General features: G+C 43.4%; 1 protein-coding gene across 1 annotated transcript; it reads right to left on the bottom strand.

Annotated features, from left to right (window-relative positions):
• Positions 1 to 4,513: 4,513 nt before the first annotated feature.
• LOC125482033 (BTB/POZ domain-containing protein 7-like) lies at positions 4,514 to 11,462 on the bottom strand. The gene is made up of 3 exons (XM_048594005.1): positions 11,289 to 11,462; positions 7,249 to 7,617; positions 4,514 to 5,734 (listed from the first exon to the last, which is right to left on the bottom strand). The coding sequence occupies exons 1-3, from the start codon at positions 11,439 to 11,441 to the stop codon at positions 4,631 to 4,633; spliced, it is 1,626 nt and encodes a 541-aa protein (XP_048449962.1). The 5' UTR covers positions 11,442 to 11,462; the 3' UTR covers positions 4,514 to 4,630.
• Positions 11,463 to 11,602: the final 140 nt, after the last annotated feature.

Raw genomic sequence — 11,602 nt, 5'->3', positions numbered from 1 at the left:
AAGGGTCTAGGCCTGAAACGTCAGCCTTTCTGCTCCTATGATGCTGCTTGGCCTGCTGTGTTCATCCAGCCCTGCACCTTGTTGTCTCAAAACATCCAAGGTTGTTTGTTTGGCACAATCCAGTTTCCTTAATAAAAGAGATGTTTCTGGAGTCCAAAAAAAAAAACCCTGCATCTCCCATCCAAAAGGGAAAGAAGCTGGAAAGGGTAAAACTTATGCAACAGACATTTGGACAGCAGAGAATGCTTTCCCCTTAGAACGGAAAATGGTTTAATTTTTGGTTTGAAAGTGAATTGAATCATGGAATTAAATAAATGGACATGTGGGTCAAAATTAAGGGCAGCGTTTTTGTGCACGTCTTAAATTGCAACATGGAGGGATCCTACACTTCCACTGGTGTTACTCACTCGAGAGATTACTGAACAATCTGGCATTTTAAAAAGTCACATGTTTATTTTGTGTTTCTGTTCACATTCTCACACCAAGTGCAAACAGAAACCACAGCGAATGGAAAACAGTCAGTTTCTTAAGAGTTCTCATGGTACATGTGGGTCAATATCGCTTACCGGTGTGAAAAACAAAACATGTGACTTTTACTGATCACTTGACATTCCCAAGGCATTGCTGCAGTGTCAACAACTGCTATTTTAATTTCATGGGCAAGTATGGGCACGGATCCTTACTACCTCGTCTAAAAATCCTGCCCAGTACCATTCTTTGAGTGGCATCCAACAACTCTCAGCTTTTCCCAACTCTCCTTCTGACATCCTTGCCTTTACGTTTGTCAGAAAATGGATGCCAGATAGACTAAGGTATATTTGAAAGGAAAAGTGGTAATTATACAATGTAGTACATTCCAAATGCGGCAACAGTCATAGAGGCAAATGCAAGAATGGGTTTGGGAATGGAAATAAGGAAGATGTCTCTTACCCTCACGGGCAGTCGATATTCCCACGGGTTTTGTGTCAACTAACAACCCTGTGCCACAGTGTATTTGACAGGTACAGAATAAAGTGGAGGCAATGGCCTAGCAGTATTTTTGCTGGACTAGTAACCCATAGCAGGTGGTGGAATTTAAATACCATTTAATAAAAAAAAACCTGGAATTAAAAGTCTAATGATGGTCATAAAAATGCAACTGGTTAACTCACGAGAAGGAAAGTGTGCGTGCCCGTGTGTGTGTGGGGGGCGGGGATATAAATGGTGGTAATATTTGGGGGAGGGGGAGAAAGGGAACCTTGAAACACTTTCTTCTCACCAAATCATGAAGCAGCTTGAACATCTAAAGTTGACAACTCACTGATAGACACACAACAAAATCGGACATCTGAAAAATATTCTCCAAAACTTTCAGGAGGTAAACCAGACATAAAGGAATTAATTTTAACTGTTGTGCCCATCGTGGAAACTGACAGCATCAGATGACTTTAGCCCCATGAGATTTTAATGGTACATCACCTGATCCTGAGAGATACCTATCTGGCTCTTTAGGTTAAATGACACCCCTTCCAATTCTGATCTATGATGTAAAATATTTATCTTGCTCCCTTCTATGCTTCAAATAATTGCTAAATTAGGAAAATGAACCTCATTGCTCAAACCATTACCTAAACACAACAATACATTTAAAAGGTGAAGGCCATTCAGCCCACGTCTGTAATGGTATTCAATTAGATCACAGCTGATCTTCAATTCTCAATGCCACTTATCTGCACCACCTCCTTAATGTATTTCGCTCCAGGAAACCTATGGATTTCTGTCTGGAACACTGTTAATGATAGGAGTTCCACAAGTCTCAGAGTACAGAATTCAAAAGATTTAGTAAATGAAGAAATTCCTCATCCCTGCCTTAAATAGGTTACCCCATATCCTAAGATTTCTCCAGCCACGGGAAACATCCCACCTACATTCAACCTATTAAGCCCCAAGAATTTTGTAAGTTTCAATTAGATCACCTCTCATTCTTCGAAGCTCTAGGGAACATGCACCGAGTGTCCTCAATCTTCCTCACAGGACAGTCCTGCAATCCGAGGGATCCATATATGGTGAACCTATAATGAACTCCCTCTAGCAAGTATACCCTTCCCTAAACAAAGGGACCGAAATTGTACATAATACTCAGTGTAGATTCAACAAGATTCCATGCAACTGCAAAGATATAATTCCTTTTGTACTGAAATCCCCTCGAAATGAAGGAAACATACTGTTTGCCTTCCTATTTGCTGGCTCCACCTGCATGCCAGCTTTAACAAGCATCACTAACCCCTCAATCCTGCCTCTAGCTTGGTAACTTCTTCAAAAATACTAAAGGATGCATTCTTGGTCAACACTGCTCTGGCTGTTGTTTTAAACAGAAGTACTGCCAATGCAGGGAAAAAAGGAACACATGAAATATCCAAAAGTGCCTAATTTCTGCAGTGAAGTCTGGGGTATTAATCAGTTAACTAATATGCTGGGGTTTACAGGCCATGGGAGAGCCTGTCTATTTAATAGCCCTAGAACAAACCCCTGGATTTCTTGTGGGTTTTCAAAGCAAACCTTGTTTTGTTGTTAAAAACCAAAACATGATTTCAAAGACCACTTCATCACAAAGGGGGAAACAGAGTAAAAGACTTGACAAACAGGATGTTTTAGAAAAAGACAATACAACTTGTAGATGCACAGTTTTTAAAAGTTGATATATCATATAAAAATATATTCAAAACATAATTTTAACTTCAAGGAGCCTAAATAAAAACCACCTCTCTCAAAAGCATTGAAAGTGTTTAGAAGCAACTCAGAGATAAAGGTGAGCTAAGTGGGCTATTGTAACCTTGGAAATACAAGAGCTAGATGTGAAGGGTGTGAGAGAATTCCCAGTATTGTGTAGTGTTGTCGTACCATATTCCTCTTAAAAATAACCACCAAATCGAGGTGTTTCCTTGTTCCACGCTCTCAACACAACCTTCTCAAAATTTCTCCCACCACCAGCAACAGATCTGTACCTGCTGATGCTTCAACTCGAATGTTACATTAATCCAGAAACTCGTACCAAACAGAAGGAGGGCAGAATCAGTAACGATAGTCGTGGGCATTTCATGTCAGTGTGGGCTCAGCATCAAAATCTCACCCATTCCTGGTGAGCTCTCTGCTTCTGGTTGACCTTTCCTGCTGGTTCCAGGTTGAGGTGCCTTTGTATTTTCATGGACAAGCGAGTTAGTTCTTCCACCCCTCCCCCGTCAATAAATAGCAAACATTATGTGAACAAAAGCGACAGGCTAATCAGATTTAAGAAATTCATAACTAACTTAACCAAGAGAAGCATTTGTTTTTAGTCCATTTCCCTGCCTCTGGCTACAGAATGCTGTTGTCGAAATGAGAGGACCACCAACTCAAAAGATTTATTTTGCTTTCATTCCTTCCTCTGAAAAGACTGTTCTTCAAATCGCGAGAGCCGTGCCCAAACGCATGGTTTGTTTTTCTGAATTTAACACCACCTAAATGGGGGACAGTCATCAGAAACCTGTTCTGCCTAAGTGCAGAGTACGAGCTAATTTTTGGTTTGTTTTTCAAGGCAGATGGTTCAACAAGACATCGGATAACTCACACACAGCAGTCTCTCCCCTTATCTGAAGGCTCAGGATAGGATGTGGCTTCATTCTCACAAATAGAACCTTTCTGTGTGCGTAATCCACAACCTGCTCAGATGCACACTGCAAGTGAAAAGGAGGAGAGATCTCATTTATTCATGGATGTGGGCATCACAGGCAAGGCCAGCATTTGCTGTCCATCCTTAATTGCCCCTTGAATGGAGCCATTTCAGAGGGTCTGGTATCACAGGACAAGGATGGCAGATTTCCTTCCCTAAAGGAATTTAGTGAATCTGATGGGTTTTTACAACAACCTAGAATAATTTTACGATCACCAACACAGACTAGCTTTATACTTCAAATTCATTAAGTGGAATTTAAATTCCACCTGCTGAATTGGAGGGATTTGAACCCACATCTCCAGAACATTAGCCTGGGTCCCTGGATTGCCAGTCCTGTAACAGAGGTGTGGCTGACTCTTAACTGCCCTCTGAAATGACCTGGCAAGCCTCTCAGTTCAAGGGCAATTAAGATGGGCAACAAATACAGGCCTGCCAACGATACCAACTCCAATGAAAAGAATTTAAAACAGCTCATTCCATTTTTTTGGAACTTTGTTACTCGTCAAAGTGTCTCTGCAGTCAGTTTAGGGATGTGCAGAACAGAGTCCCCATGAGCTCCCCTCTTGACTTAGCCCTCCATGCCTGCCTATGGTGGACTGTCCCTTAGGTTGAGAATGGGCCACTCGGAGGTATCAACACTCAAGCTTTGCCTGGGCACAAACAGAGAAACAAATCAATGGTCCCCAGCCTCAATCTGACATGCCATCCGTCCCCCAAAAGATTCACCAGATCACTAAGGGAAGTCTGATGTTCTTCTGAGTGGATCAGATACTTTACAATACAGCCAAAGATGAGAAAGCTGGACCATAGTCATACAAAAGCTCTAGTTGCACCATATCATTTATTTTCACGTACTGGACACCCTTTGGAGAAGGTGGGGTAGGGGCAAGAAAAGAAAGAAATATAAAATGTAACAGACCAGGAATACAAATATCAGATTTATAGAGCTGATTTTTTGTAAGGAAAGTCTCTAGTCTCTGATTTACTCGGTTGTCTCTTGGAGTTAACGCTATGGGTGATGCAACAGTTTGATGGTGAGAGGAGGTTTGTGTCAGCTAGTCTTCTTCCAGAGGAATCCTCAATAACTGAGATTAATGGCATACCAACACTGGGGCTGGTAGGAAGACTGCAAGTCAAATCCGTTGTCATTGCCACACCATTCCCACCCCTCCGGTAAAGGTAATCGCAACAGCTCGGCTCCGGGGAAGAAAGGCTGTCCGATTTTACTGTGGTCTGTGGGGAGTTCCGTTGTCTTGACTGAGAAGCTGGTAGCTCGCAAGTGAGAAACGAGCACTTGATTGGTGACGCGAGTCTAGGTCTGGGTATCTGCCCTTCAGCTGGCAAGCCATGTATCAAGTCCGTCCCCATTAGAGTCCCACCAGAGGTGGCTTTATAACTAGCTGGATCCAAAGGCAGTTGCTGGTCAGACCTTCCAAGTTGCTGATGGGTGTCAAGCAGCCGTTCCTCATGAGCTGGTAAACCATGGGTCAAATCCGTGCCAGCAGTACAATGGACAACCTCAACTGTAGACGATGGGTCAAGTTTTACCAAAGTCCTCTTAAGTTCAGGTTTCTCCTGAGGATCTACGGATTCACTGCTCAAGGCCTCTTTCCTTTTGGATGGTGATGTGGGGGTGATCTGGCCTTGCTTCAAGCCAGGAGGGAACCTGGAATTATTCTTCAAGTCCTGACAGAAAGCAAGGCCCTTTGAAGGGGAAGGAGAAGGAGAAGGCAACTTTTGGGACAAAATGGAGGTCTGGCAAGAATCTTCAGGGGAAAAATCATAAAAATCAGGATAGTTCCAGAAGTCTATGTGCCTTCGAGGCTTCTGACCTCGTGAGTGTTTCTTCTTCCTTAAGCTGTACTTACTGATACCGCGGTTTGCGCAGAGCGGTTCAGATGATTCCATGGGGGGCTCTGTAGAATCTCGAACAGAGTCAGTGATGGGCTTACACAGCTCGGGGTCCTTGGAGCTCAAATTCTGCTTTGACCCAGCTGCCATGGCAATGTCAGGCATCAAGTCTTTTACCAAACTTTTGGAACTCTGCAAAGGCAAACAGTTAAATTAGTCCCTAGAAATTGCAGAAGCGAATCCAGACTAGAGAAGGGCTCAATGTATTACAAATCTGCGTATACATTGGTTTTAATTTTATTACAATAAATATGGAGGTACTGCATTGCCCCCACTAGTGGGAGGATGCAACTACAGTACAAGTAGTTTTCATACATTACTTTCTATTAATAAAATGAACCAAAAATTTAAGGGAATTATTAAAAATGCTATTGCTGTGTGCCCTTGTTCAATTATTCTCACTCCCAAAACTATACCCGATTTCGCTTCATCCATACTTAACCTCACCGAATATCTGGTTAAATATTAAACGTGTTGAGGACACAATGGTAAATGCATTTATTGTAGAATCTTTCACAATGGCCAAAATGATTTATAGCCAAACGAGCACTTTTGATGAATAGCCTCTGTCAGAACGTAGGGAAAAATAGCAGCCAATCGTGTACAAGGTCTCTCAGCACCTTGAAGATGAATATCCAGATGGTCTAGTGACAATGGCTAAAAGTACAAATATTAGTCAGAATACCAGGAGAGTTCATCTGCCCTTCTTTAGATACTATTTATTTTATGGTCACTTGAAAGAGCAGAAAGGTCTTGATTTAATAGCACAGTACAGAAATCCCTCTTTTTCCAGCCATCCCCAACAGTTAGAACATAGAACTGTACAGCACAGGAAAAGGATGCCAAACTAAACGAATTCCTTCTACCTGCCCTTGGTTAATATCCCTCCATTCTTTGCTTATTCATGGGCACATCCAAAAGTCCCTTAATCACCTCTATCGTAGCTGCCTCCACTGCTTACCCCTGGCAGCAACGTTCCAGACTCTTATCACTGTGTAAAAAAACTTGCCCCACACATCTCCTTCGAACTTTCTTCATCTCACCTTAAATGCATGTCCCCTAGCTTTAGGCATTTCAACTCAGAAAAAGATCCTGACAGTCAACCCTATCTATATATCTCATAATTTTAACCCGATCTATCTATCAGCCTTCGCTGCTCCAGAGTTCTGACCAAAATCCATTAATTGAACATAAATCAGGAAGGGCAACCGGGTGCGTTTCTAGTCTGCCTGACTCTACTTCACACATGCTTGCTTTTCTGTTTAAATCAACTGAGTCACTGGGGCTGGGAAAAAGACATTGCATTTTGAATAGATGCATTGACTGGTGTAATGAGGAACATGCATTTGTTAAAGCTAAAAAACCCTCCAATTCATGACCTCAGGATGTTCTAAAGCACTATGACTAATGAAGTAATTCTGTAAGTGTAATTATTGTTATGGTAGTGGAGGCAGCACGCAAACAAAATGGTGCCGTTTACCACCACCGTAAACCTCTTCAACTTGGCTCTAATAACTACAGGAAGGATTCTGCAGCAGAGATCAGCTAGTACAGTGCAATGCAATGCTCAGCTGCAGCATCAGTGGGACACCAAACAGATATATACTCATCAGAAGCAATGAATGTGCACTTATACTTAGAGAGACCTGCTCCTCGAGGGTCACATGGTTGTCAGGGGGCTCCTCGCAGTTTATAGCCCTGATGGTGGCCTGGACCGCCTGTTCTGAAGTTCGAGAACCAGAATGTGGCTGCAGGTTAGCACGCAAAGCACAGTATGAGGTAGGCTGGCTGTCTTCTTTCTTTTCACTGGGCTGTGCGCGGTCCCTCCTGGGCGTTGGAGGGAGATGGTAAGGAGGAGGAGGAGGTGGGAGAGGTGGGCTGAAATTCCTGAAAGGATCCAGGCTCAGGATGTTGGTTTCCTTGACTGGAGTGGTCCGTCGAGAGTTTGGCTGACGTTTTGGGAATGTCGGGCTATCGATGCCAAGATGCTCATTAGGAAAATATACCGCAGGATACTGAAGTGGAAAGAAATAAAATGGTAAAGTAAAAGGAACACTACATCTCTTAAAAGTAACTCAGCTTTGATGCAAACTTGAAATATAGACAGAAGCTGCTGAAGTTACAGTGGGTCAGTTAACACTGAAAAGAAAAGGCTAATATTTCAAATCACAACTTTCAGAGCACTGACATGCTCTGCACCAGCACTTCAAGCTTTTTCTCCCCCTGATTTGACCCAATTTAAAAATGTGATTTTGTATGACCCCAAGAGAGAAAATGGGGGACTGGGGCTTGGGGGAGCAGAGGAAAGAGTAGATGAGCAGGTTGGCAAGGTTGGAGATACTTCAGTGGACAGAGGCTGGGAGGTTAGATCTACTTGATTTGATCTGAACAAAGCAAAAACCTAGCTGAAGAACAGATAATTAAAGCTCAGTGCAAGCTCCACTGCTGCCTCAGAGTTCCTGACTTGGGAGCCCACTGGGGGTCACAACCCACCACTTTTGGGAACCCCTTGGTCTACACTCAAAGATCAAATCTCCCTTTCTCTTTTCCTGCCTCCAAAATACTTGTTTTTTTTTTTAAAGTTCCTGTATTAATTATTTGAACAATGTTTCCAGGTGCAGGCTGGAGTGTCTCAGGTATTTGTCATCACCTGCTCAAACTACAAGGCTTTTGACCAGGGACAGATTGCGGGCATCTTTTATGAAGCTCAGAACTGTTTTTAAAGAACATACAAGAAATTGCATTCATATGGCATCTTTAATGTAATAAAATACCCCAAGGCAACTCCCAGAATCAAACAAAAAATTTGACACCAAGGCACCCAAAACTTTTAGGCCAAGTGACCAAAAACCTGATCCATGAGGGGTAGGTTTTAAACAGCTTATTAAAAAGAAGTGGGTCAGGGAAGTTTAGTGAGTGAATTTCAGAGCTTAGGGTCAGGGAGCTTAGGTAATGACCATTAATGGACTAAGGGAATCAGGATGTGTAAGAGGACAGAGGTGGAGGAATTCAAAGATCTCGGCAGGACCAAGTAGACAACATTAAACCATGAAGAAAATTTTAGGGCTTAAAGAAACCTCAAAATGTAGTACTATTACATGGTCTACTATGTAAAAAAACTAATTTTAAAAGATTTATTTGGCTAAAAGTGGAAAGTGAGGAAATATTTTCAATTAAACTACAAAAGCATGAAGATGCTAGGCAACTTATCAAATTTAATGCTACATTTTGAGAAATTAATGGAAACATATTGTAACTTAGGATTTGAGATATGGCTTAAAATTTTTGAGGGGAGACTAAATAAGGCAATGAAGGAGAAAGAATGAGGAGGATACATGAATGCAGTTGAGAAAGGAAGAAATACTTGAATTTCTAAGGAGGGAGGAGGCTCACGTGGAATATAAGCACCAGGATGCAGGGCCAAATGGTCTCATTGCTATGACAGTGAGACAATGGTATAGTGCAACGTCATTAGACTAGCCATCCAGAGGCCCAAACTATGGATCTGAGAATGTTTGGGTTTAAATCCCAACTTGGCAATTAACAGCACTTCAAAATCAATTGATTTGTCTGGAATATAGGGGGTTTTCATGGCAGAGTGGTAGGGCTCCTACCTCTGAGCAAGGAGATCTGGGCTCAAACTCCACTTGCCCCAGAGATGTGTAACAACATCTGAAGGGCAGCACAGTGGCTTAGCGACGAGCGCTGCTACTTCTCATCGCCAGGAACCCAGGTTTGATTCCACTCGAGTGGCTGTCATGTGGAGTTTGCACATTCTCCCCATGTCTGCGTGGATTTTCTGCAGGTGCTCCGGTTTCCTCCCACATTCCAAAGATGTGCAGGTTAGGTGGGTTGGCCATGCTGAACTGCCCCATAGTGTCCAGGAATATGCAGGCTAGGTGGATTAGCCATGGGAAATGCAGGGTTACAGGGATAGGGTAGAGTAGAGGGGTGGATCTGAGTAGTATGCTCTTTGGAGGGTGGGTGCCAAATGGCCTGCTTCTACACTGTAAGACTCGATGAACAGAATGATTGGAAAATATCAAATCTGGAATACAAGGCTAACCTCAGAACGGTGACAACTATGATCAATTGATGTAAATGCTCACATATGTCTTTTAGGTAAGGAAATCTGCCATCTTTACCTACGTGTGACTCCAGACCCACAGCAATGTGGTTGAAACTCTATTTAAGGGGAAGTTACACACTGAAAAGGGAAAGCTACATGAATGAAGCTAGATGGGGTCAAGAGTATAAACAACAATATGGCTTTGTTGGGCTGAATGGCCTGCCTGCAATTACACACTGTGTAGAGATCACCAGCTGACAACAGCTGGACAGACTCTCGATCTTTACCATTGTGCTTCTTCAGTTTAGTCACTGGATGGCAGCAGAGCAGAGCCCTGTAGCCTTCTCTCTCTTTTTTTTTAAACTTTTGCTCTTTTTTTCCTTTTTCTTTGTTTTCTTTTCTCTTAAGCCTGGAGAGTGGCGGGGTCTCTAGCTCTAGCAAACGCCAGGACGAGACAGACACGGCTCCAACCGAGCCCAGGTTCTACCAGCGAGCGAGGGCCAGGTCCCTGGCTGGGTCCCCCAGCCTGGACTCGCAGGCTGAGCCAAAGCTCCAGGCCTACAGATAAGCCCGGGTGCCTGGAGGAGGAGGAGTGACAGTGTCAGCCTGGCATGGCGACCTCCCAGTGTGGTGGTCTCATCCCCAGCTTCCAGGGGCCCGGCACAGCAATCTCATCCAGGCTGCGTCTTCAGGGCATTCCATCATTGCTTAAATTGGCTTTCCCCCGAGAGCAGGAGCGGTTAACTGAACTGTTATGAACTTTGTCTCTCGTTTACTTTTATTATTATTACATATGACTTTCTGTCTTTGATGCAGGTGCTGTGGCTTGTAAAACTTTTCACGCAAAATACACACGACAATAAATTTCTATTCAATTCTTTTCTAAGAGCAGCAGAGGGGGTTTGCTCTCCATCCACAGCTCATCGCAGAGTCTGGGGGGCTGGGGGTAAGAGAGAGGGCAGTAAGCAAAATGGAGGAAGTCAGCAAAAAGTCAAGAACAGGACTCTCCACAAGGGGGCGTATGAGGCAAAGAAAACTGTCTAAGGAAAGCAGTGTTTAATTAATTTCACTAGTAAATTACTGACATATCAAAACTCAACTCAATTTGTTGCATTTCTGGTGGGCTTTTAAGCTAGTTTGATCTGCCTGGTTGCCCATGCAGCAGAATAACATGTCTCCAGTAAACTGGGGCTCCAACAGAGTAGCAACTTAAGTCAGAACACTCAAAATGCATGGGGTGGGGAGAGTAGGTTAAAAAAAAAATCAGATTAGAATAAAAACATCTGTCTGATTGCTGCTTGTACTATCACATCTGTGTGCTAAATTGGTATTTTAAATGCAGGAAACTTACTAAATTGGCACAATCCAGAACAACAGAGATCGATTATGCACTGCTCATTCTCAATAATTAGCTTCTGTAAAAACACCACAAAAAATCCAATCACTGCAACCAATTAAGATTTACAAGTAGCAGCTTCAGTTTGAAAAGCTAGTGAATTCCTAAGGGTTTATTTTTGCCTTTAGTTGATTAGATTCCAGCTGATAAACAAGCAGCCTGTCACCTCCACTCCAACCAGCACTGTCCCCTTTGCTGATGCTGCAAATGTAAAGAGTTACCTTTAACAGTTCAGTTGCTGCATCAGGAAGGCCAAACTCTCGGACCACGCGCAAGTATACTGCCCGGGTGACAGCAGCCCCTGCACCAATGTTTAAAGCGTAAGCCCTCTGCACCGGGTCACCTTGCCAGATCTCCTTAAGGCGCCTAAGCATGGACTTAGCTACATCAACTGGAGGCACTGCAGGGGTGGAGGGGGGTTGCAGGGGAGAGAGGAGAGAGAGAGGTGGGGGGAGAAGAGACAGAGACAGAGACAGAACAGGGAGGGGGGGCGGCCGAGAGAAGGGGGACTCGGAAGGGAGAAGAGTAGGGAAAG

Source organism: Rhincodon typus, unplaced genomic scaffold (assembly GCF_021869965.1).
Source record: "Rhincodon typus isolate 14 unplaced genomic scaffold, sRhiTyp1.1 hic_rhity00005105, whole genome shotgun sequence".
Lineage (NCBI taxonomy): Eukaryota > Metazoa > Chordata > Chondrichthyes > Orectolobiformes > Rhincodontidae > Rhincodon > Rhincodon typus.
Note: the sequence above shows the minus strand (reverse complement) of the source record. Positions and strands in the feature narration are given on the sequence as shown.

Coding starts and splice junctions, on each gene's coding strand:
- LOC125482033 (XM_048594005.1), bottom strand. CDS start 11,441: ATGCTTAGGCGCCTTAAGGAGATCTGGCAAGGTGACCCGGTGCAGAGG. Junction 7,618..11,288: donor CAGCAACTGAACTGTTAAAG/GTAACTCTTTAC, acceptor TTTCCACTTCAG/TATCCTGCGGTATATTTTCC. Junction 5,735..7,248: donor ATGTGACCCTCGAGGAGCAG/GTCTCTCTAAGT, acceptor TTGCCTTTGCAG/AGTTCCAAAAGTTTGGTAAA.